At 44.6% G+C, this 27,480-nt stretch overlaps 1 protein-coding gene across 1 annotated transcript in view; it reads right to left on the bottom strand.

The window, feature by feature from the left end:
- fbxw4 (F-box and WD repeat domain containing 4) overlaps positions 1-27,480 on the bottom strand; it is a 43,935-nt gene extending 16,455 nt beyond the window's left edge. The window contains exons 1-6 of the mRNA XM_080781523.1: positions 27,130-27,480; positions 24,461-24,556; positions 23,485-23,670; positions 23,016-23,148; positions 21,712-21,797; positions 509-574 (exon numbers count right to left, since the gene is read on the bottom strand). Coding sequence (XP_080637649.1) covers positions 509-574; positions 21,712-21,797; positions 23,016-23,148; positions 23,485-23,670; positions 24,461-24,556; positions 27,130-27,317 — 755 coding nt within the window. The 5' untranslated portion in view covers positions 27,318-27,480. The remainder of the gene's footprint in view (positions 1-508; positions 575-21,711; positions 21,798-23,015; positions 23,149-23,484; positions 23,671-24,460; positions 24,557-27,129) is intronic.

The raw sequence follows: 27,480 nt of genomic DNA, 5'->3' as shown, positions 1-27,480 counted from the left end.
ACTAATAAATAAGGGAAAAAGACAATTCAGCTATATCTTGCTTATCGCTTAACTTATTTGACATATTTTACTATTTTAAAACATTTTAACAGAACCGATGCCGCCAGCATCTTTGAAAATAAAGGCGCTAGAGAGCCAGCAGATTTTACTCTGAAAGCCCCCCCCTTCTGTTCCCCCCCCCGCAAAACCGGGAGCCATAATATTCCGTTCTTTCCTCACGCTGGTCACGCTAAAGTATCTCTATAGAAGCGTTTATATTCCAAACGAGATGCATGCTACTATTACATTTTTTAATGTTTTAAAATGGTAAGAAATGGCAAATAGCTTTAGGGATAAGGGGTGGCGCAAGATAGGGCCCACTATCTCCGCTCTCTCTCTCTCTCTTTCCCGTCTGAGTCTCTCTACCATCCTATCATCGGCTGACTAGGGTTCTTGGCTCTGACTCTGGATATGAGTGATGAGGGACGTGAACATTAGCGGTTGTGTCAGTGTGCCGTTATTCACTTACCGTTCCACATCCCAGACGCGAAGAGGGGAGAAGTTCTCGCAGCATGCAGTTCCTGTCACAAACGAGCTGTATGCACGAGCGCACGCACACACACACACACACACACACACACACACACACACACACACACACACACACACACACAATGATAAATAGTACATACACTGTAACAGGGAGGATTTACCGCCAAAAGAGTATAAACTCCATATAATGACAAAGATAGGAAATATAAAGAAGGCAGTCCTTCCAAAGCCCACCAGCGCTGCAGTCTGCATTCTAGTCCCCATTGTGTAGCGTCACTCTACACACACACACACACACACACACACACACACACACACACACACACACACACACACACACACACACACACACACACACACACACACACACACACACACACACACACACACACACACACACACACACACACACACACACACACACACACACACACACACACACACAACACACACCCTCACTCCCTGGTCTGACACACAACCAATTGTTTCCCACAAGAAGAAAAGGAGAGAAAAACTTAAACACTTGTGATCCTTTGACTGGAGTGACAGGTTGGAATTAGCCGCCAAGGTATGCACTGGTGAATGTGATGCATGGGGAGGCGAGGGCTAGGAGGTGAAAGGAGAGGGGAGGAGCCGTGCCAGAGAGAGGGGTAAGGGTCCTGTGTAGAGGGTGGGGCGGTGACCAGGGGAGCGCACCAGCGGGGGGCCATCAGTTGGGCCGGGCCCATATCTCTGGGGCTTAGGCCTCCCCGCTGGGTTGACGGACGGGGGGGAGGACCCACCTTTCACTCAAGGGAGGGAAGGCAACCGACGCATGCCGGTAGCCTGATGGAGAAGCATGCATGGACGTGGACGTTGAAACACAGAGGAACAACTAAGTAATAAGTACCACTGGGCCTTCTCTGGCTCTTGGCTTGTCTCGTGTTACCCACATCTAAATACGACTTATATCCAATACATGCAATACCTGGAAAGGTGAGGTAAAGCAAAGTAACTATTAGTTCTAAAATACCTGATAATGAGCACCTACACTGTAAAATGTACAGTTACAAAATGATAAATGAACACTGAGCATTTTACTGTTTGAGACACAACCATGTCACTATATAATAATGCACTATATAATTGACCGACAGGATAAGATGGTTGTCCAGAGCCACAGATCCCACCACTATGCCCATAATGGTCAGGTGCATTATGGGACCGACCCATTTCAAACTTGGCGTGCGCAGTGGCGTGGATTTTTGGCACATTCCCATGTTCATTATTTTTGACACTGATGTATGACAAAGCATAAAATAAGGCCTATGTTTTAGTCAGACAAATTGGTTTAGTTGATTATAAAAAATCAATTGAATTTTTTCAGTGTCAATTTCGTATGTAAAACAAACATGATTCTTAGATGAACCACAACATATCCCCGCTGGAGGTGCCCAACTGTGGAACTGTTTAGTACACAAGAGTGATCTTTATACTGTGCGGTGTGACAGTGGCTGTCTTCTTGTTTGCTTGACTCTCTATTTTAAACTATATGTTCTGCACCGGTGGTGACAGCATGAATTTCCCCCTTTGGACCTTCCCCTAATGGACCTTATCAATCAATCAATCAATCAATCAATCAATCAATCAATCAATCACTAGGATTGGTCAGTGTGGCAGACAGTGAGCATACAGAAGCTATGGGGGAGTCTACACAGAAGCCTCAGTTCATTTAACACTGTGTACGAGTATAGACCCGTAAGGGTGGACCCCTAAAGCGCAATACAAACTCCTTCCGACATCGGGGTACAGACAGGCTTTCCAAACGCTTGTTCAGAGAGTCAGGACATCTGGAGGTGAACGGGTTCCGAGGAAACGTTCTGGGACCGCCCATCCGAGGTTCAGAATGACGTCAATTTGTTGTTATTAGAGTGGTGCCCGCGGCCGACCCGCCACCGGGTTGATTCCTCTAGGCAGCGCAGAGATTTATTTCAAAATAGCAGCTCGGGGTGCCGCGCAGATATGGCAGCTTTTACTCTGAAAGCCCCCCCCCCCCCTCCTTCTGTTCCGTACAAAAACCGGGAGAAATAATGTTGCTTGTGCTATGATTAAAGTCTCTCGATAATCCCTCACGTTCATATTTTGAACGAGAGGCATGTTGAAGTCAGAAATGAAGAGCTTAGTATATCCATCTGGTCAAAACCACGGCGAGCTCCCTAGATTAGGAGATACAAGCCTTTCTTTCTGAGCAGTAAACAGGGAAGTGAAAGGCAACGCGCATGCGCGAACAGCAAGGAGTATGGTGCAGAAGGAGAGGCCAACTCCCTGAATATTTTTCTCTCGTTTGATATCAATGAAAATGCGTTAGAGGGGGGCACAGTGGCACAGTTGGTAGTGCTGTCGCCTCACAGCTAGAAGGTCCTGGGTTCGATTCCCGCTCGGGGCACTGTGGGTTCTGGCGGCGTGTTTCCTCCTCCGCGTCATCAGTGCCCATAGTCCAACCAGGGAAACTCCCCCCTGTCAGGTGAAAAGGAGCAACTTGGACACTCAGGCATGAAGGGAGCATGAGTTAAGGGCTCTCCCCAGGTTGGCGGAGGGTGTGTAGAGCCCAGGATCACAGTAGATGATTGGCACAGGGGTGAAAAATGGGTTACAAAATCGTGGGATAAAAAATATAAGAAAGAAAGAAAATGCGTTAGGACGTGTGTACACGTCCTCGCAATCCATCGGTTGGATTAGCTATGATGTTTCCACCTGTCCTACGGTCTAAATGGGACCGTAGGACGGTTTCACGCCCTGTTGAACTCTCTCTTCAAAGTTCTTTTCAAATTTCTCTTACGGTACTTGTCCGCTAGCAATTTATCATTCTGCTGAGCTGTTCAAGACATTGTGATGTTCTTTGTCAGGCATGCCCAAATATGGAGTCTATGCAGATGTGAGAATGATGTCAGAAGTCGGTGGGACGAATCCATATTTGGGCATGCCCAAATATGGAGTCTGGCCCGGGCAGAGGCCTTGTGATGTCAGCTGTGGCACGGGCAGAGGCCTTTTGTGGCGGTTCTGGACAACCGTGGGTCCGACCAACTCGACACCGGGCACTGCACTACCTGCCGGGGTGTGGAACGTGTGTGTCCAATTTGAAGTAGGTGGGGCGAACGGTTCTCGAGTTACGTGGATTATAGCCGTACAGACGTACACACAGAGACTTGGTGCATTTATAGTGGGATTAGGTATCACCCCCTTTCCGAAGAAATGCTTGGACATTGGAAAGCGTATGGACCACGCTTAGGGATCAAACACCAGGTCCCATTACGGATCAATACAAGGTCGAGAGGATAGCGTGGTAAGAGAAAGGGTGACAAGTGGAAGGACTATGGTTGACAGAAAGAGAGGGCACTAGGGTTGGAGTGGGGTGACAAGGGTTGGTGATGAGGGGGGTGTCAGGATTGGACATTGGGGTTGGATGATGACGAGGGTGGAACGTACTGTAGGGGGCTCGGGGGGGTGGTTGTTGGATGGTGGGGAAATGTCATGCAAAAAGCCGCGGCGCGGACAGAGGCAGCTGTCAGGCCCGTTGGCAGGCCCCCAGTAATTAGTGTTGGGTAAACTCATTTACGGGCCCCAATCGGGTCGGAGCGGGCCCCCGCGGGCGAATATGCGTGGCGGGCGACCCCCTGACCCCTGTGCTGACACGGGATACAATAGAGGTTACGGTCACACTCGCTCGCCCGAACCCTATTACTCTCCATTACTCACATTACTCACTCCTCACTGGGCTCTGGCAGAGGGGAGGTTGTGGGAGGCAGAGGGACTCCAAACTGGGCCCTGGCATAGGGGAGGTTGTGGGAGGCAGAGGGACTCCAAACTGGGCCCAGGCATAGGGGAGGTGGTGGGAGGCAGAGGGACTCCTCACTGGGCCCAGGCAGAGGGGAGGTGGTGGGAGGCAGAGGGACTCCAAACTGGGCCCAGGCAGAGGGGAGGTTGTGGGAGGCAGAGGGACTCCAAACTGGGCTCTGGCAGAGGGGAGGTGGTGGGAGGCAGAGGGACTCCAAACTGGGCCCTGGCATAGGGGAGGTTGTGGGAGGCAGAGGGACTCCAAACTGGGCCCTGGCATAGGGGAGGTTGTGGGAGGCAGAGGGACTCCAAACTGGGCCCTGGCAGAGGGGAGGTGGTGGGAGGCAGAGGGACTCCAAACTGGGCCCTGGCAGAGGGGAGGTGGTGGGAGGCAGAGGGACTCCAAACTGGGCCCTGGCAGAGGGGAGGTGGTGGGAGGCAGAGGGACTCCAAACTGGGCCCTGGCAGAGGGGAGGTGGTGGGAGGCAGAGGGACTCCTCACTGGGCCCTGGCATAGGGGAGGTGGTGGGAGGCAGAGGGACTCCAAACTGGGCCCTGGCAGAGGGGAGGTGGTGGGAGGCAGAGGGACTCCAAACTGGGCCCTGGCAGAGGGGAGGTGGTGGGAGGCAGAGGGGAGGTGGTGGGAGGCAGAGGGGAGGTGGTGGGAGGCAGGAGGGATGCAAGGGGTGAGACAGGCGGGAGGTGAGGAGGAGGCACTGGGGGGAAGACAAGAGGACCATACAATGAATTAAATGAATAAATTAATTCCCTTCGGCTCCCTCCCTCCCCCCTCTGTGAGTGTTGTGAAGAGCCCTGATCTGGGGTCAGAGCTCTCACTGATATTATAGCTGCCAAGGTCAGAGCCTCTCTCTCGCCTAATGTGGGGCAGTGCCCTCCGTAAACACACACGCACACACACTCACTCTCTCTCCCTCCTCTCCCTCTCTCTCCCCCCCCCCCCCCCCCCACACACACACACACACACACACACACACACACACACACACACACACACACACACACACACACACACACACACACACACACACACACACACACACACACACAAACACACACACACACACACACACAATGCTACATGTTTAATGAAAACACAATACTACAAAATAACAAAATACACAACCTATCCTCCCCCCCCCCCCCCCACCCTCCACCCTCACTCCTCCTCATCATTAGCAGCATGCTGGGCCTCTGTTGGTGCGTTTGGGTAACCTCATCAGCTGCTTGGATTATCTAAGGACCTGTGTGGCAGGGTCACATAAACTCACTCAGCCCCCACTGGGAGCACACACACACACACACACACACACACACATGCAAACCTACACATGAGCACAGATGCAAAACACACAGTAACAGAGTGCATTAAACATAATGTGAAATAAACAAGTTCAATTATTATATTGCAAATTTGCACACACACAAACACGCGCACAAACGCTGCACACGCGCACGCACACACACACGCACACACTCTCTCTCTCTCTCTCTCTCTCTTTATCACACACAATTATGCACAAATACATTCTCTTGTTAATAGAAGCAAAGGCACAGGCCAAGTGCGCTCAGAATAACACATGCGCGCGCCTCGCACACACACACACAGAGAGTGCGAGAGCCCCTGCTGGGAGTTTAGACCAACAGTACCAACATTGTTAGCTCCAAATCAACACGCTGACCGCACAGGACGCACCACGCTTTCCCAAGACCACCGCCAACATGCCTGCCTGTGTCCCAGCCCGTCCCGCATTCAGCTCTGAACTCACACACCACAAAGCCTCCTCAACAAAGCACATTAATTCCCCAACATCCATTCATAAGTACTTGCAATAGTATATGTAATTGTGTTGCATTGTACATAACCGATAGGGCAAAACTAACCTGCACTAGTTTGGGTATCAAATTCAGCTGTTTACATTCCATTCTTTAGGCATTTCCTGATAAACTTATGGCCCAGACATTATGTAAGCGCTAGGACATTTGACCACGTAAATCCTATATACTATACTTGATTCACAAGTTCACAACACAGCCTTCATCTGGGATCACTTGCGGAGTAGCGATGAACCGAGCCGGCCGCGGCTCGGACCAATCAGAGGCAGCTACTGGCGGGATCTGCTAATCACCTGCCAAGTAGCTTGAAACAAAAAGGGCCCGCCTTCTTCAGCGATTGGGCTACAGTGATTCCAGATGGAAGTCGGTTGTGAAACATGGCGTCTGCCATCTGGTGGAGACAGGTTAATATGTTTTCCCTCCACACCAAATTTCTTCAGCAGAATAAATAGGGACGTTAGGGTTCTAACCCCAACCACTGCTCAACTCAAATCAACAGTGAGTTTGTTTCTGCCAATGACACATTTACAAGGCAGTAATGGATTTGACATCAAAACAGGAGTCAAGTTTCTAATTATAGTTCTTTATTTACTTCTTAAACCCAGAAACACCAGCGACAGAGGTTTTAGCTCACTGTCCCATTACTGTCACCTCCAACTCCCCAACTATATCCGTTGTGGTTTAATGTTTTTATTCTTTTTTTTTTTTAAGGACAGTGGTCCACTCACACAGTAGTAGTAGTACTAGTGGCACACTCTTTTTATGCCTTTATTGATAGGGATTGGGAACAGTAATCAGACAGGAAAGGGGGAGAGAGATAGGGAGTGACACGTGGCTCGGGAGTCAAACCCGCGGCACGCCGTCTGGCTGGTTTGGCAGCCTAGGTGCCCAGACGGTTGAGCTAACCGTCCGGGCCGCTATAAGTACTTTTTGACGCCGATACTTTTGCACTTTTACTCAAGTAAAAGTTTATAATACGGGACTTCAACTTGTAACAGAGTATTGCAGTATTGATACTTTTATAAAATGTGAGTAGCCCTGGGTTGCTATGCGGTCAGTAAACCAAGATTTACACGCTTTATTTACAGACGAAAACTAAAGCGTCGCTTATCACGGTTACGAAATGTATGATTCGGGTGGATTTAAAAAAGGCTGCGATATTTTTAACATAGACCGATTCATGACCTGGGGTAATTATTGCCTCAAGCTAAAACGATCAGAATGTTAAGACATTGGCAGGGGCGAAGTAATACATTAATTAGCACCTGGCAGGGAATGTGATTAGAAGGATACAAAGGGTTCAAACCAGTGAAATTATGCCAAAGGTAGGCTATACAGAAAAAAATATAATGATTAGAGGCTAATACATTGACGCTTTTGGTCTGAGTGCACGAGGCGTTAGTTGGCACCTTGTCCGAGTGCAGTCTAGTTAAATTCTGTCAATAATACGTCAGCAACGGGTTCAATTCTCCATCTCAAGCAAAATAGCATGCAATGCACTCCATATTTCCGTAATTCCTCTAACATTTGTACATGGAAAATCTGTACCATACTGTATATGACTTTCAATTTGCCAAATGTCAAAACTTACCAAGCTGACATAGCTGTCCAATACCACGTGGTGTAAATATACAGTACCAGCCTAATTCACTTAACACTAGCATTTATTGACAAATTAGGATCTATTTCACGCCAGCATTTTTCCCAGTTGAGCTCTTATTTTGAAAAGCCACATTTCCAGACTTCCGGAAGTGAACATAAACTAGTAAGCGAAACGGGACAGGCCTTGTTTTATAAGATGGATCTATACCGGGGCACTGGAGGGCTCCACATCGTCGGCTCTGTGCCATCAAAGAAACGTTGTTTTGACCAAAAATGCCATCTGGGACAAGGAATAGGAGATACAGGCGATTGAAAGAAACAGATAGAATGGATTATTATGGTGCCGACGATCTAAGATGGGTGACACAGTGTTGTGACAACAACTAGCTACCTGATGCTAACGTAAGTAACATTATGGCTTGATCAATCGAAAGCGCTATAAAAGCACAATTGCCATTGATCTACGCAAGCGTAGCATTACATAATAGGCTTTAATTGACCTAGATCTACGGCAATGGCGGTAGTGTTAGGGAAGGTGTGATTTACATAATAAACACATGAACTATTAAATAAATAAACCCCTCAATTATTATTAGATTCAAATTCTCCATTGCCAAAGTTTGGTACTATGGGCTCATGTGTGTGCAACAAATGACTTTCACAAAAGTCTGTGCACAGATGTCAATAGCAGAGCTCAACTTCAGGCGGAATTAAGGAATTTCATACAACTCTCCCAGTCTCCCCATTAAGAGGGAATAATAGAAAACACGCACCACTCAAACACAAAAAACCTAAGTCACTATTTATCTATGACTCTGCCCTGGGGCCAATTACAGATGAATGGCAGGGAGCAGCCCCATATCCAAGCTCTGGGAATGCTAGAGGGCATTGGCTCTGGACGGACTGCAGGGGCAGTTTAGCAATGCACCCTCCTAGTTAGCCCCCAATACCCCCCAAACCCTGAGTCCCCCCCCCCCCCCCCTAAGTCCCACCTCTCCCTCTTCAAACCCTCTTTTCTCTCCCTCCCTCCAGTCCGAAAGAGAGGTTGTTAATTTGTTGCGCTTGACCCCGGGCTTTGTGTCTGTCGTGTATCTAGTTTGTAAAAAAGAGGCTTTTATCTCCTTTCTAAATATGTCTGAGCTCAGACCGACTACGGTGCTTTTCTATCGGCCGGAGGGGGTCGGGTGGGGGGGGGGCTGACCCCCACTGACACACACATACATACACACGCATAATATGTACACACATTCTGGGTGTTTTCCCTTCCTTACTGATCTGCATGGACACCCACATCCACACGCACGCACACATGCACACGCACGCACACGCACACACGCACACACACACACACACACACACACACACACACACACACACACACACACACACACACACACAGTCCGGGCCCCCACAAATCCTCCCATCCTCATCCACACTACACCACACCACACCCCACCCCACCCCCTCCTGGCCCTTTTGGCTTCTGTTTGTGTGCCCCCTCTGTCTGAGGTCACCAGGACAGCACTGGGGACATTCCACACACACACACACACACACACACACACATGCGCACGTGCACGTACACACATAGGCCCTCTGCTCTGCTCAGCCGCCTGGAATGCATTGGGACAGAACAGAACACAACGGTCCAACTTGGGAGGAAAGGTCCGTGCCACGGTGCAATGGACGGATAGCCAAACCCAGCCACAACATTATGCTGCTAAAACAGTCCAGACCAAAACACCATTAGTAGTCGAGTCTGAGTGTCTCGTCTAATGTCGATGTTGAATCCCAGTTAATGTCTGTGGTATTCTGGGCCCAAAGTACAATTCAAGGTGATAGTAAATCACTAAATCTAGCCCTAACCCTTTTCTCTGTCATCTAAACCTAATCTACATTTTATTATTTACAAAATGGTGTATGGTGTAAGTGTTGGCATTATAATCTTTTGGAACATTAATTATAGATGCGGTATTATTAACACTAATATAAACACTTTTATGCCAGTTGTGAGACAGCTTATGTATCAGTCAGATATGTTTCTAAACTTTCTATAGCCGAGTTGGGAGGTGGGGGTGGGGATGGTGGGGGCTTTTGGCCTGGAGTGCAACAGACAAGTTTTAAATTGGGATTCACTAGGTGCAGTGGTTCACTGATCAGAGACTTGTCTGTGAATGTATGTCTCTCTCTCTCTCTTTCTCTCTCTCTCTCCCCGTCTCTCTCTCCCTCTCTGGCATTGTGATGGGAATGACGCTCATTAGGGCAATGTGCTCTATGAATAACCGCGACCGATATGTATCGCACACTCCCACGCTGTTAGCTTTTGCTAACATTGTTTGCATCTGCTGGTGGTCTGGATTTAAAACAAGCTTGAGTTTTTTAAACTTTTAAAGAGAAAAATGCACACAACGTGCTATATGAAAAGTCATTACTTCCCTTTTATTATCTGCTGTTAATTACGATGTTTTATAGTCTTAATTATTAGACTTAATTTAGTGGTTTAAGAACATCAAAGGAAATAGTTTCTATAAATGCCCTCTTCTTTTCTTCATGTTACAAAACATTGAATTCTTCACTGACACACTGAAAAAAATGTAATTAGTGGTTAAGTGGGAAAAGTGTTGTTTCAACAGCCAATAATGTACTATAGATCAGTGGGTTTCAACCCTTTTCATATCAAGGTCCATTATATATTGGGCATTTGAGCCACGGACCACCATTTGATGAGATTTAGCCTCCCAGACATCAAACTAAAGAATATTCTGTTCACAATTCCATGCTGTATTGATGTTGGTACCATAGGAGAGATAACAGGCAGATGTTGATCATAATAACAATTATTCTACGTTCTCTAATTGTGTAGACAAATTAAGTAATGCAGATGCTTAACAATAATGTAAGTCTTGACGGCGTAAAATGAAACCGAAAGGTCCATTTGGTTTCATTTTACACTCTCAAGAGTAAAAGATCTATAAGGGACTACCAACTCTGAAGTCTTCAACAATGAGGCTCTATCTGAGGGCTGATAGTAATAAAGTTAAGACTATTAGTGCTTGCATCACGCCTGGTACTACAGAGCTCTAGTGCTGTGTTTTTTGTTAAACAAAATACATGATATATCTTTCCTGGTACACCTGAGACCAAGGAAACACCTGCATGCGGCTGGAACGTAATGAGAGGTCTTCATGGTGTGTGTGTGTGTGTGTGTGTGTGTGTGTGTGTGTGTGTGTGTGTGTGTGTGTGTGTGTATGTGTGTGGGGGGGGGGGGCGTTAAGTCCATATATTTCCATCCTCTCTACATCCATGTTGTGTGTGCGTGTGTTGCATGTGTCTGAGCTGAGGTCTCTTCTACGCAGCGCTTGTGCACGTGTGGGAGCCGAGGTTGTGCAAGGCATGCCTGAGCGGTGGTGCATTCATGGTACAGAGAATGTCTGTCTGCATGACGGCATGTATTTATGAACAAGCCTGCACAGTGCATGCAAAAGGAACACTGCAAGGGTACGTGCACGTCTAAGAGAATGTGAATTTGCAATGTGCATGACTGTGCGTATACGCAAGATCACACTAAAATGATCATTTCACCTAGAGACTTGGTTCCGTCTGTACTGTCGACAGACCTACAAGGGTCCATTTGGTTCCAAGCAAGTCAATTTGGTTGCATTTATACACTCTCTGGGTTAAATGAACACCACAGATTTGACTGTGTACTGTGTACATAGAATGAAGTATGCAAGGGGTGTGCGTATGTATGTGTGCGTAATGAGCAGGTTTAGAGGGAGTTGTGATTATTCTCACCTCCTGCGGTGTGGGTCCCCCAGCTCTGTAGGCTTCAGGGAAAGCGACCTGTATTTAGCGTGTGGGAACGCACATTCTGCCCCCTTATCGCACGCATTGTTGCAGACTCTACCCCCCCCCCCCCCCCTTTTTTAACTAATTGAATTCTTGACTCCTGAGCCATTGGACCGGCCCGAGAGAGAGAGAGAGAGAGACAGAAAGAGAGAAAGAAAGAGAGACAGAGAAAGAGAGGGAGAGGCCAAAGAGAAAAGACGTTTCAGGGTTGGGTTTTTTGTAGCTGAGTGGAGAGCGGGGAGGGGGGTGTATCAGGGTGGTGGTGTGTAGTTGCAGAGGTGTGTGTGTGTGTGTGTGTGTGTGTGTGTGCGTGCATGCGTGCGCCTATTTGGGGGTGTCACCCTGTACTTTGATATTGGAGGTCATAGGTTACGCTCCCCATCGACAGTGAGAAAGTGGCGATTTGGGGGCTGGTTTATCCAACAGTCATTTTCTCGCCTTTGGAGACTTCACAAAAGCGCTTTTGGAAGCCCTGCAACATCTTTGTAGTTGTGCTTGAGGAATTCTAGACAAAACAAAACCAGCACTGAGGGAAAAAAAGAGAAGAAGACGAGAGAAAAAAGGGGGGGGAAAAACAGCCACCCTTTCTCACCTCTCCTCAGGGTAGCTTCTCCCTTCACTGGCTTTCTGCAACTCCCTCCACCCCAGACACACCAGCCCCACCCCCCTTTTCTATACTAGTGGTCAGTGTAGCTACCCCCCCCCCCCCAACCCCCCACTTGGTCCCAGCACCACCCGCAGTACGCCAGCTCCACTGAGGATATCAACGTTTGCTGCTTATGCCACTGGTTGGCTCCCAACCTTTTTCCGCATCAGGAAACACAAAGTGCTTGCAGCCCACCCATCTGGGTGGGCCGCGTGCATTTTCACAGTTATTTTAATGATCAATCAATTGATTGTGTTACGACTTACATCAATGGGACGACAATAGAATACTTTAAGTCCCCATTTATCGGTATCACAATGAAAACGATTTTTTTCAGGCTTTATATATTTTTTAGATTAAGAAATCGACTGCCAGTGAAGACCCTTATGTTGAAGGCCAAACTAAATGCTGTGTAAAGTGAGACCCTTATGTTGTATCTGATAACGTTGAGGCGGATGGCAGGCAAAAAATGTCACTTCCATTATTATATTTCCGGTTGTATCTGTCGCTTAGCAAACTAGAATCATTCATACGTTGGCGATCATCATAAACCACTGAAAAGACCAAATGACGGAGATCTCCGTCATCGACGGTGAAGCGTTAAGACTTAACGTAGATCTCCATCAACCGCAGGGAATGTGTTGAAGGGAGGGTAAGTGATATGCTTTAGTTAAAATAAGTATTAAATCGCCCTTTGCCCTCGGATACAAAGATATTGGATTAAGATATTTGAGACACTCTCTGATATTTTGAATATTCATATTGACCCCGATCCTGTACTAATTATTCTGGGTTTGTCAGACTCCATGCCTATGTTGACGAGAGCACAGAAACAACGTTTCTCGTATGGTCTGATTACAGCAAAAAAAACTAACTTAAAAAGGAGGAGGCTCCTGCATTTAAGCATTGGCTAAATGAAATGACTAGTACACTTCATCTTGAGAGAATAGAGAAAAGTATTTCCTGAGAAACAGGGAGAGACAATTTGATAAGGTTTGGCTGCCCCTTGTCCGTTACATGAGTAGAAACAATTAATAGACAGGATACCACGGATATGGTTGACTGTACGCCATTTTATTTTCAGATGTTTTCCATGAGCATTTCATCATCTTACTATTTTATTCTATAGTATGCGGTGTCACTGAGCAGTATGGGTGGGAGGGTTGAGGGTTTTCTTTCTCTTTTTGTCTTTTATATTTTTTCTTTCTTTTTTTTTTGTTTTCTATAAAATACATTTTTATTTCATATCATAATGTTTGTGTAACCATTTATAATCTGTTCTCAATAAAAAACCTATTTGACCAAAAAAAAGTATTGATTAACTCTATATTGTGATAGTACTCATTGCTAGTGTTTGTTCCATAACCAGTCTCCCTGTCTCTCCAGCTCTTTAGTAAACTGAAAATAGATTTTGAGGTCGGGACACTAATTTTATCCAATCGGGAGAGAGAACTCACACAGGATATAGTATACAAATGAAATTGGAAGTGATGACAGAAAGCAATGAGCAGACAAACTTCAAACTGGAACATTATAACATTGAAGCTGATGAATCAGTGCTCACTCCTGATTGGTTGAAATTGACAACCCAACTGAAACACCTGTGTTTAAAGAGCCGGAGCGACGGGGAGACCCTGTTACCGAACAAACCCCCCAGGTGTTCTTGAGAGGTTTCTAGGGGGTCCCCAGCTAAATGAGTTAATGTAATATCAAACTCTGTTTATCCAACTACCTACAATAAATACAGTAAACCTATATACGGCTAAAAAAGAAAATCTTGAACAAATCTTGAACATTTTGAATATTTTTCATTTCCCTAGCCAAAGAATCCTATGTGATTCTGATGGAAAAATCCTATAAAAAAATCCTGTTAACAATTTGGGTGCCGGGGATTTTTTTCAGAATAAAGGCGCTAGAGTGCCAAAGTCAAAGTCGTACGATTTGTCAAAAACGTTACCGCAGTGAAATTTGTTCTCCGCATTTGAGTTTGACACATCTCTTGGAGCGGTGAGCCACAGCCAAGGAGCGGTGAGCCACAGCCAAGGAGCGATGAGCTGCAGCCGTGCCATGCTCAGGAATCATTTTATTAGTTGATTTGACCCCCCAGTCCAACCCGTTGATGCTGAGTGCCAAGCAGGGAGGCATTGTGTCCCATTTTTACAGTCTAGCAGATGAGGGAGATTTTACTCTGAAAACATGCCTTTCATTTCCCCCAAAACCAGTAGGTGAATTCTTCCTTTACTACATCGCTGTCGTAAAACTGATCTCTCTTTAGAAGCGTTAATATTCTAGAAGAAATGCATGATGAACTTTGGAAAATCCTAAAGGATTGTCCAAAGTTCCAATAGGATTCTAATAGGATTTTCGAAATCCTATAGGATCCTATTAGAATTTTTTTTGACTAGGGTTTAACTACCCACATCTTGTATGGGGGTCCCTGGCACAGGGTCCGCCTGTATGGGGGTCCCTGGCACAAGGTCCGCCTGTATGGGGGTCCCTGGTACAGGGTCCCTGGCACAGGGTCCCTGGTACAGGGTCCCTTGCACAAGTTGCACAGGGTCCCTGGTACAGGGTCCCTGGCACAGGGTCCGCGGCCAAATAGATTAATTAATTTGAGGGTTCTCGACATGAAACGGTTTGAGAACTACTGATGTCGAGAACGCACCTCACAGAGAGAAGACAGCCATTAGCTGGACTAAGCAACCAGTCAACCATTAGACTCTCGTCCATCCAAGGCCCCATGGAGAAACCCTATCAGCCGTGACTCTGTGTGAGACGCAGTTGACCTGGCTGCCGCTTCATACTCCAGCCAACCAACTACCAGACAGACTTCACGACCTGCCTGGTCTTGTTTGCCTGAGAGCTGGGCCGGCAGGAAACACCTCCAGTCAACTATTAGCCCAACCACCTGCCCGACTTCCTACTAATTCTACCACCGACTGGAACCTCAAAATGCAAGGAGGGAGGGGACTCAGATGTAAAGAATGAGAGTGAGAGAAAGAGAAAGAGAGAGAGAGAGAGAGAAAGAAATAACATATATTAAGAAGACATAATAAGACGTCGTGAAAGTGATAGAGAATACAGAGGAAGTGAGAAGAGAACAGCAGGAGCAGATAGTAAGCACATACTCCAAATGTAAATGATCAGTTTGTGACTGTGAGTTTCTCAGCATCTGGCCCAACCAATACAATAACAAAGGCCGCCTGACTAGTGGACTAACTAGTGAAACTAAGCCTTATCTAAATTAAGAAATACTTCACCAGCCTCATTTGAGCCCTGTTATCTCCTGCAGTGCTGTCTAATATTTCAATATCTCTGTCCAAGATGAGCTACACCTGTGAGATAAGAGAAAAATGGGATTGAGAAAAGCAATATGAACAGAAGAAAGGCTAAGGCCGAAGCCCAATGATGGGATCAATCTCTTTTCTGCACTGGTGGGGATCTGTCCCATGCTAGTACAGCCATAATTAAGCTTGCTAACAGACCTTGAGATGATACCAATGGAAAATAAAATCGAAGAGATGGTGATGGAAAGAGTGAGTGAAAGAGTGAGTGAGTGAGTGAGTAAGTGACTGGTGTGTGTGTGTGTGTGTGTGTGTGTGTGTGTGTGTGTGTGTGTGTGTGTGTGTGTGTGTATGTGTGTGTGTGTATGTGTGTGTGTGTGTGTGTGTCGGGGCTCTCCCCAGGTTGGCAGAGGGAGAGTAACGCTCAGGATTTCAGTTTAGGCAATTGGCAAATTTTTAAGTGAACCAGATAGCAACAAGTCAGCATTAGCATTCCTAATTGCCAATTGGTGTACTGGTAACCATTGGCCTGAGAATTGTAGATAACGTCAAAGACACAATGAAGTAAATGTGTCAAATAGACCAGAGGTCTATATCCATCACCTGCTAACATTTAACGTATCTCACTGTTTGAGGAGACCAGTGATTCCCCAAATGGGAGTGCTCAGGGCCCAAATTGTGACTTCACCACACAGTCATGAGCCAATATACAGTACATGTTCCCATATCTAATATATCCTCAGTCCATGACGCTGTGAGAATGGATTCCAACCCAATATTTCATCACAGCCCACTGGTTTGGAACACTACAGTAGACAATCGCTGAGACTGTATTTATAGCCTTAGCAGTGTTGCTGCTGTGAAAAACTGCATCTAAGCACAGTGTGACAGTTTGCACAGACAGTCTGGGTTTGACTCCAAAGATAAGCTGTCGAAGACGTTTCTGGTGAAATTATAACACGCAGTGGCAATCATTTAGATGTGTCTAGCATTGGTTAGTACTTGCCCATCATTAAGCTATGAGTATTGTCTGGTGTCTAATCTATAGTCTGCTGTATGTTCTGAAAGTCCAGTTGTATTACTGTATGCGAGTCCTGCAGTGTAGTATAATAGCCGATCTACAATAGTTGATCTACATTTTCGAAGCTAGTGAAAATATTTAATCTACATGCTCATAGCATGTCATAATGCAACACATTGTGAGCATGTAGTTCAAATATTTTCACTAGTTTTAAAAAATGATTATTTAATCAATTAGCGATACATTTTATAATTATTTATTTATGTTTGATTAACTGTTGCACCCCTAACTGGACTGCCTGCCACCACACCAGGTCAAAGTAAATTCCTCAAAGTATGAACCTCTGACTTGGCAATTAAGTTTTCAGATTTTGATTCTGTTCATTACACCTCTAACAGTGCTCATACTGACCACCGCACACGCACACACACACACACGCAAACACGCACACACACACACACACACACACACACACACACACACACACACACACACACACACACACACACACACACACACACACACACACACACACACACACGCGCGCATGCACGCACACACACAGACACACACACCTTTCAACTCTTTAGATTTTTCAAGCGTGAAGCAGAGACAATTACATTTACAACAAAAGGGTTTCTCTCGCTTCTCTCGTCTCTCCGTCTGTCACTTTCTCCCTATGGCACAAGGCATGGTGTGGAGGGTGGCAGCCGCCGTTCACTTCTCTACTTAATGTACATAATGTAAAAATGAACAAGAACTGATCAATTGTCAGTTCATTACCAGCGGCTGCCTTATATCTCCAGAATTGTGCTATGAAATGTAAATATCTATCTATCTGTATTTCCGGACAAAAAGAGAGAAGCAGGTAGGCAGACAGACAGACTAGACGCTGAATGACTGCAGCCACTAGTAGCCAGCAGTGCACTAATGCAGTTTTACAGCGAAATATTTCAAAATGTGCTATATAAAATCACAGTATAGAGATGAGCAATAAAGAAAGAGTAAAGCCACTAATAATGCACTAATGCAGTTTTACAGCAAAATATTTCACAATGTGCTATATAAAATAACAGTATAGAGATGAGCAATAAAGAAAGAGTAAAGTCACTAATAGTGCACTAATGCAGTTGCCAGTTTTACAGCAAAATATTGGGGGTATTTTGTTTTAATTTTGGGGTACCCAGCCCCCCAAAGTCTTAGCCTACTACAAATGGAACCAAAGGACCCTTTTATAACAATAAACTCTGAAACTGTACAAATGGACTGCTATGGGTCCATTTGGTTGTATTTGTACAGTCTCAGGAGTCAGGTAGCACATTCTCCAAACCATTATATGTCGCACCTCAGGCACAGCTGTCGGTTGTAGTGTTGACATTGGCTTGGCAGGTATTAAGGAACATCTCTCATGTGTCAAAATCGCGGGGGTCCGTGGATCGGCGGGTCCAACGGGGGTCCCTGCGGAGGTCCGCGGTAGTCTGCGTGGGGGTCCGCGGTAGTCTGCGTGGGGGTCCGCGCCGCGGTTACAGTGACTCGACTGAGACTCAAATGTGTTACTGTTAAGCTAGCGGGTGTGCTCCGGTGTGCTCTGCTCTCATGCAGGTCTACGCACTGTTTTGCTGTTATGCTGAAATTAGTTATGCTGAAATTAGTTATGCTGAAATTAGTTATGCTGAAATTAGTTAGCCTAAAGAATTCTGAGGCATCATGGTGGCGGCGTAAAGTTTTCATGGGCTTTCATAGACGACTAGCATGTCGATCTGTCGTTAAGTTTTCATGGGCTTTCATAGATCAACCAAGCCGCTGGTAACAGCTTGTACCAAGCCGCTGGTAACAGCTTGTACCAAGCCGCTGGTAACAGCTTGTACCAAGCCGCTGGTAACAGCTTGTACCAAGCCGTTGGTACAAGCATTGGACTAACAACCAGAAGCAATATTCCATTATTTGGGATCCTGACTTCACCATAAATGAAAAGTTCAGATCCTTGATGTGAAAGCTGCCGAGACCCACTGGGTTAAGAAGAAAATATTAGAGGCCACAACAATTTATTTTCCACGCGCTAGGCACCAAATTCTTAAGCCGGAGGGACGACTTAGCTCCGGAGTGTTTGGGAGGAGGAGGTGGAGAACTGAGTGTACTGAGGAGGGTTGTTGTATGTTTATCAGGGAGTTGACACCTGGGTTCCAGAGTGGTTTTAATTAACCAGGCCGTTGGTCAGTGAGAGGCAGGGAGCAGGTTTCCATTATGAGGGGGCGGCGGGCTGAGGCAGGGTTTGCTATTTCAGCCAGTAAATTGGAGAATTAATGATGTGGATAATCGTCCCGTTCCCTCTCAGATCTCTCAGAGCCGGCTGAGGTGGGCAAGGCCACCGGTAGTGAGAAAGTGTGTGTGTGTGTGTGTGTGTGTGTGTGTGTGTGTGTGTGTGTGTGTGGAGTTTGCAATGCACGCACTTACACACGCATGTGTGTAAGTGCGTGCATTGCAAACTCCTGAGTGCTTAACTGTCTCTGAGAATGTAAAACTGGACTATAAGAGGATCAGTTCTTCGACTAAATGTGTATGAATCTGTATGAATGCATGTGTTCATGTGTGCTGTGTGAGCATACATTTGTGAGGGTGAGTATTTTAAGTGTGTAAAGAGGGCTAAGAGCCTGACGATTGTGTATCTGAGAGGTCTGTACTGTACATATGCGTGTGTGCGTGTGTGCGTGGCAAAGCTCAACTTTGGGTTGGATAAGTACATGGTTGAGAATGTGAGTGTTTCCTAGTAACATTGTGCCAGAGAGCTAGTGCACTCGGAACTCTGAGTGCACTAGCCACTCTCCTCAGAACGTTTCTGTAAGTGACTTTTCTCACGCCTATGGCTTTCGCCTCAATAGATCAGCCTGTGGCAGATGTTCCAAGGGTCACAAGACAAAAGAACTTTAATATATAGTAAATAATATTATTTAAATGCAATGGATGCTGACTTCACTAGTCAATTACGGATCTCATCGTGAAACCAGTTGAGAAACATGACGCCTTAGGGGAATTTTTGGGGGCCATGGAGAAAATATAAATATAGGTGGTAGGTGTGCAAAAATGTAGACTGGAATTTAAACCTCTGGGGAAAAAAACTATGTGCAAGTAAGGAAAGATTTGTAAAAAGAAAAAGAATAGCAATAATAACTTAATAAAAAAAGGATAGCTTTTGTCTTTACTGGTATTATATATTGCTTCCGGAATCGATATATAGCAGATGGTTAGGTGAAAATCAAATGAACATTCAAGACGAACATGATTCTTCAGTTAGTTAGTCAGACCGCCAAAGAATATCATTAACTATCTGAATGGAAAATATATTGAGACTATTCACCCCTAAGGGCAATAATTCAGCCAGTTACATTTTGCCAGAGTTGGCTGCAGTTGTTAACTTGTTACATGAAAATAGTACGTAGGATTTCCTCTACAGTTTGTTCCAAAGGGCGGACTGATTTGTAGGCCAGGGATTAGGTAGCACCAAGAGGAATCTAATTTAACACATTATCTTATCTTAACCACTTGAACCTTCCAATGTGCCACAACGCATTGTGAGCATTTAGATCTGTTATTTTCGACATTTGGTGTAGACATTGGTGTAGACGGTGGGAATGGAGCGGACCAAGTACAGAGCCGACCTGGTCAACCAAGTATTCGTTTACTAAGTATAGAGGGTTTAAGTGGTTAAGCAACCTCACCACCCAATGTTAAATCATTAATGTTTGTGTGTGTGTGTGTGTGTGTGTGTGTGTGTGTGTGTGTGTGTGTGTGTGTGTGTGTGTGTGTGTGTGTGTGCATGGGGGTTGAACGGATCAGCTGCCCCTGTGTGTTGGGCCAGCAGGTGCTGCAGCACGGATACTGTTACAACCCTGCACATCTGTCTGCCTGTGTGTCATTAACAATGTGTGCGCATGTCTTTGTAAGTCATTAAGTCTCTGGGTGCAAACATGGCTGAGAAATCAAAGGCATTTTTTCCCTTGTTCTTTCTACTCCATTTCTACTGTATAGTGTGTATATATGTTTCTCTATTATTTGAAGTAGTCATATATGAGCCACCGAATTGGTTCAAATTCAGAGTTGGAAATTGTGTGAAATTTGTATACTATTTTATATATTATAATATTGTATTTTAATAATTTATTGGAATATCTTTCCTCTCCCAAAATTTGTCACTACCGAAACATAGACTATTACCTTTGAATAAAGATACTTATTTTAGTCTAGTCTTTCAATTCCCCCCTGTACAGACCATTTTTAAAAAGGAATGTAGGTGGTTCCACAATTAAATAAATTAAAATTGACATTTTAACACATTCTTTTATGTTGAATTATTAAGATTAATCAAAATCTAAAGGCTATATTCTTTGTAAAATGCATAAAGTTGATTATATTGATTTCAGCATCAATGATAGTTACACATTACACATACACTTAACCAATCATGATCTGAAAATATTTGTTGATAACTCACTTTTTTTTTTTTTGACAAAACAACCAGTGTTTCGGTAATCGGTAGTGACTGTATTGTTACGGTAGTGACCACAGCATTTTCTTTAAAATACGGTGCCATAGTCACTTATTTTGCTAAATATTAACTCATAACTGCTTTACATTTGCTCAAGCTACTACTAAACTACTACTTCTGCCTGATCACTTTGGTGCTAGGTCGTGTGGAAGCCTAACAAACCTCTCAGTCTCTCTCTGCTACACTTTTTACATTTTGTTTTGGTATTTTGGACCACATGATGAAATAGAAACCATAAATAATGTCTCAAAAGCATGGGTGCGGGCCCTACCTCCTTCCATGATTGCCTTATTGGCCTTGCACCCACTGTCGAGGTGCCTGTAAATAGGTATGCTCAAAAGCATAAACATCCAATTTTGTCACTACTGAAACAATCATGCCACTACCGAAACTTGAGCATAATGTTTCGGTAGTGACTAATTGTTTCGGTAGTGACAATTTTATGTAGTGTTTAGCTTAACCTATAATGCTAGGCAAAACATGGCTAAGAAAAACAGCTTTAAACCTATGTACATGGATGGAAACATCACAACTGAATTCCCGGCCGTTCAACTGAACGGACACCTACCTCAGTGTGGGGCTAATGGCCACAGACCAAACTCTGTCATACATCGGTATTGTGTCTCGAGGGCAGCTGGAACCCAGAGTCCAAATCTAGAAAAATATTTGTAGAAAACCAACCATTACAGACAGCAATGTGGAGAGAGACAGCAAGAAGAACATAGAGAGGAGGTATGACAAGAGACACGGGTACTAAGCTGGATTTAAACCCAGCACACTGTAATTATGTGGCCAGTGCAAAATTGCCTGAGCCACCAGTTCACCCTGACCACTAAGAACATTATGTCAAACACTGTCACACTGTCACACAGGCAGGGCAGCCACTTGGATGTCTGGGCCCCATGCATATCATAGCATATCATAGCTGATGTTAAGTACGTATAATGTAATATGATTGATTATGTATGAAAACAATAAAGTCTATAAGCTAGGCCTATCTTGGAGGGCAAGCAACACCGGTCAACCCAGAGCCTTAGAATATTATATACTGTATACTGCATAAATACAGTATAGGGCTTATCACAGGGGTATTTGCAATGACAAATGCCTGGCAATCATTTGTTAATCATAAACCCATAGTCTTATTAATTGGCAAAGACAACGAGAAAATACCATATGATCAACATTGTAATTGTAGACTGGCTGGGATCTCTCCGAAATGGGATGGGAGTTGGCTGAAAACACAGCAGGTGTTACTGGCTGCCAGCCTTGCCATTACACAGCCATTCTGTGAAACCACGGCAAAGATAGCCTTTTACTGCTTTGTTGTGGTTCCTTTTTGTGGCCAGACAAACTCCAGTGTCTCGTCAATTGTACATCCGCAGCAACAGAGTTTAGCAGATGGGTTTCATCCATAGTTTACATGGTGAGACTATTAAAGGAGCACTTCACTCATTTTCAACCATATCTTCATCTAGAGTAATTGGTTCTCCTTACCAATACTCATTATAAGATCGCACGATTTCCGCCTACTCTTTTGGTGGGCTGTGGACAGTTCAGAAACGTGCCTACCAGTCATCACCGATGGAGATTTCACACAACTAGAAGCTACAGCCTTTCTCTTCCTGGAATTAGCGTGCTGAAATAGGAGCCATTGTTCTTGCATTCATTTAAAAAATTCAAATAAAATAAAGTTTTAAATCTTATTTGAAATGGCACATCTGAGAAAGCCTGCCTAGAGCGGCAGTTAAAAACGGGCACTGCTTACACTGCTTGGTCAGCTTGACCTTGCACTGATACTGCAGTTATGGGTCAACTATACTCCTTAGGCGTGGCACTGCAGGGAATATACAGTCTACTAGTATGTCTCACCCGGGCAGTTCTGTCTCGGGACCCACTGACAATCAGTCCTCCTCTAGAGTCCAGGCAGTTCACTTCCTGGACGTGTCCTGACAGCTCCACGGAGGCTCCGCTCCTCTTGCTGTGAACCACGATCTTCCCATCGCTGACAACGACACAGAGAATTATGAAAGTTATAATTACGTCACATTTTAATTGATTTGTATTAAACCTGTTTTTTCGGCCTTTATTGATAGATTTACAGTAGACTGACAGGAAATGGGGAGAGATAAAGGAAACTCAGAAAAAAGTTGCAATGATGTGTCCTAGTCCAAGAACAAAATATCTAAACAAGCTGAGGTTTCATGCTACGCAAGTACTGTATGTGTATGTACATTTAATGCGTACTACGCATTAAATGTACATACACATACAGTACTCTATGTATGACAAAGCAGGTTCAGATGAGATACACATTGCATTAGATTATGACTGAGGCTACCTTCCACCACTGATGAGGTGAGAGTCCGTCACAGCGAAGCGACACACGTCAACCTCGTGGCCTGAGTACACGGCATACGGATAGCGGTGGAACTTCCCTCTGTTCTGTCGCAAGGCGTACGCCCCAATGTCTGCAGCCTGGGACAGAAACAGCACGTCCCCGTCCAGCTGCAACCATGGCAACAACCTAAAAACAGGAAAAGCGTACATTTGCTTAGTGCTCTGAATTGCATAGAAAGAAATACAACCTAAAAAAAGTGCCCTTCTGGGCACAGGTCTCCACCAGGAGGATAGGAGTGTGTGTGATGTTTGGCAAAGTATTAGAAACTACACAATTTCACAGTAATCACAGTTTGTGTTCATGACATTTTGTTTGAAACTGAGCACTTTGGAAATTTGGAAGCCAATCTTTGGAAGCCAAAATCTGAAAGACCCGTTTCGTTGAATGGCTTCTAGAGAGACTGTGTACCAATTTGCGTGATGTTTGAACAGAATCTGTAGGTGTACTGTTTGGCAAAAAATTGCCTCCTGGGGGCGCGATAAGAGGCCAATGTGAAAATCGTGGGGCAGAGATTCAACTGTGGCATTCAAGGAGTGTGTGTGCAGAGTATGGCTGCGATCAAGCCAACGGTGCCAGAGATTAGCTGTCCACAGACGGACAGACGGACGGACGGAGTGCAAAACATACTCTCTCCCCAAGGCAGAAACAATCTCCATATTTCTATCTGTGTTTTTTTTAATTAATTAACGGTAGTGATGATTGTCTTTGACCAATCAGCTGGTCAATCAGCTACAGCTAGTCTGCATTATTTTCACTGTAGCTTTTGTTATCGCCATAAGCTCACTTGTAACCTCAATGGAGGTGATACTAAAACATACCTATTCGAAAACCAAAAAAGGCGTATAGATTCAAGTCAATAACACACACCACCATTGTGTCTCGTGAACAAGTGTATGCATTCTATGCAAGCACTTACTTTGTCTTCCATTTAAGAAGAGTGGCTATTTTGCAAACACCGTTGTACCAGTTCTGAGCAGCCTTCACTCTCTCCTTCAGTGGGATATAAGGATATCTGCAATGACAAGTTACACATTAACATTACAAGATGAATAAAAATACATTTAGCTTTAATTTCAAGTCAAATTTGACCTTTCCACCATTTCCGAAATACCATTAATAAATGTTACCATAACCATCCTCATTCCCCATCAATCTGATCTTCCAGAATCACAGGAACATTATCTAAAAATGATGGGCCTAACCGTGTACTCCTCACTATTGGTTGAATACAATGTTGTTGATGAAATAGAAGCTCATTGAAGATCATTCTAAAGTTCTCCTTGTTGTAAACTGTAGAAAAATAAATGTTACATCTTTAAAACATTTAAATTTTTTGAACTAATGTTGGCTCATCTCCTTCAGTAGTGAAAGCAGACACTTTCCGTGATCAAGACACTTAATCCCATGCATGGTTTCCCCTGTCGTCGGTGAGTGAATGAGTGAATGCAATGCATAGTGTGTAAAGCGTTTGCATAAAGGCGCTATTACCCACTGACTATATACATTTAATAAAGACATTGGAAAGATTTAAAGAAATATACAGGTTAATTGTTTAAGTTGTTTGAACAACTATGTGTTCATCTTCACAGCCAACTCCCTCTCGGGCGTCTTCTTCAGCAATAGTGAAAGACGACACAAGAGAGTCTAGCGTTCATGACATCAGTAGGCCTAATAAATCAATTAATAAGAATGCACTGTTTTTTAAGTCTGCATCTGCCCCCACCCAGAATCACAGGTGTAAGGTAAACCGTACTGGAAAACAATACTGCAATAAGAGTATTGATCGATTTAACCATGCAGTTATGGGATATTACGGACAGAATTGCAATAATATTAATGTGAAAACATGACTGTGTATTGGTCCCACTCCCAATAGAGGCTGACACTCATCCAGAACAGTAGCATATGTATTCACATGTGTTCGTCAGCCCCATGCCAGAGGGGGTTGACACAAAGCAGGGAGGAAGCAGCTTGCTTCTCTCCCAGCTAGCAGCTGAAGGATGTGCTGCCCTGACACTCTCAGCAGGTCCGCCAAGTTCATTTACATTGGCCTTTGCCTAGGCGTCTCAGGGAGGTGACGGCTGCTTTGATTAGAATGGGCTTCACTGTGGCTGTGGCAATGGAGGGGAAAAGGTTAGAAGGGAGGACATTATGATGCCATTGTGGCTCTGGGTCAAATCAGCCATACTGAGATGAGATCTCGGAGACAGGCGTACTTCTGCATTCAGCAGTATTTTAGCCCTCTCGTTTTTAATACTGTCTGGCAAAAAACGAAGTAGCGAACTCAACTGTTCTGCGCAGCAGGTGTACTAGTTTCCCGGCTGCTATGGAGCAAGGTGGCCCATGCCATGGCATTTAGAATGTGATTATGGACTGTATTAATTTAGGATGGTCTGTCTGAGTTAACAGTCAGAGCAGGGAAACATTTGAGTGAGGGAATCTGTGCCCATCTTCCCTCTGGACACAGGACTTGAGTGGGCTCTCTACTTTTCTGCAACGCTTTAAATTCTGCCATTTTCGGCCCAGTATATGGATGCTGGGTTGCAAGTGATTAAAAGAGAGATATGACTACAGCACCTGTGCTTTCATTATTTATATAGGCTAATGAAATGTGTATTATTTTGGACAGCATGGCATCTGACAGGGTGTTTCTCATACTAGGGGTAGGCTATCTGTGGCTGATAATATGAGGGGGAAATGTTTCCCAAATAGATAATTCGTTGTGGTGGTTCAATCACACAACATGAGACGGAATGGTTGATTACGATATTTAAAAAATCGTAGGAATTTAATTGTGCAATTGGACACACTTTCATTCCACGTCCCTTCCTTTGCTCAGCCTGAGCTTGCCTTCCAGCACCCCCCTATGAAGTAAGAACCGACAGTCCCAAGAAAATCAATCTAACAGCCAATGTAAACAGGTCATGTAGGCTACTGTACTTTGTGCACGTTTTGTCAACACTTGGATCAACAACAGGTAGAACTGCATTATGTTGGAAGCGCGTATAGTCATTTTAGGCAAATAAACTGTGTGACAAAGCAGAAAATATCTATTTTCGTAAATGATGATACATCATGGCGATGATGGCGTAATTGCTTAATATCTACTCTACTGTAACTGTTAAAAGACGAGGAGAAAGATGTAGCGTTTTGCAGGACTTTAAATGACACGGACCCACAGTCTGCACAGTCAGCTTGTGGGATTGGGTCTTCAATTTATTATGAAACATTACTTCAGGTATATCCAGTATTAGTAACACAAGACTGAGGTTTCTAGTTTCTTAGCTTTTAGCTACAGTGGAACAACTTGTTCCTTACTACCCTGTCAAATACACGAGGCTACATGAGACAAATGTGGGCACATTTTTCAGTTGAAACAGCTAGCTTACAACAATAATTTGTGTGCAGTTGGTGATACCCCGGTTTGATTGATTGATTGAAAGATGTATTAACAGATTGGAGAATTACAGTACATTTCAAGCACAACTCAATACAAAACGACACCATAATGCATTACACTTCGGTGTATCAGATTGTAATGAAATCACTCAGATTACTTCATTCGTAGCGGAACTATTATCTTACATGTCTCTTCCATTTCGAGTGATTCCGGTGTTTAGAAAGTCTTTTGCAATCCTCTTCCACACGGCATCACGGTTTACAAAGTGGTAGATGGTTTTGCAAACTTGGGAAAGGCGACTCAGAGACCTGTAGTCCAAATATGACAGGATATGGTAAAGGATATCCTCTGGCAACTGTAATAACAACAGCATTTTTTCGGTCTCAACGCTTCGTTGAGACCGCGTCTATCCTCCGCTAGTCCGCTTACACACCGTCACCTCGCATGTGGTAGTTTGTACAAAATAAATGCATTTTAGTCCATGGTTTTAGAACCGTTTTGTTTTCACTAGTGTTTACGGAGTGTTTACAGCATGC

This window comes from Protomyctophum bolini (genome assembly GCF_963924005.1).
Source record: "Protomyctophum bolini genome assembly, chromosome: 14".
Classification (NCBI taxonomy): Eukaryota; Metazoa; Chordata; class Actinopteri; order Myctophiformes; family Myctophidae; genus Protomyctophum; species Protomyctophum bolini.
Note: the sequence above shows the minus strand (reverse complement) of the source record. Positions and strands in the feature narration are given on the sequence as shown.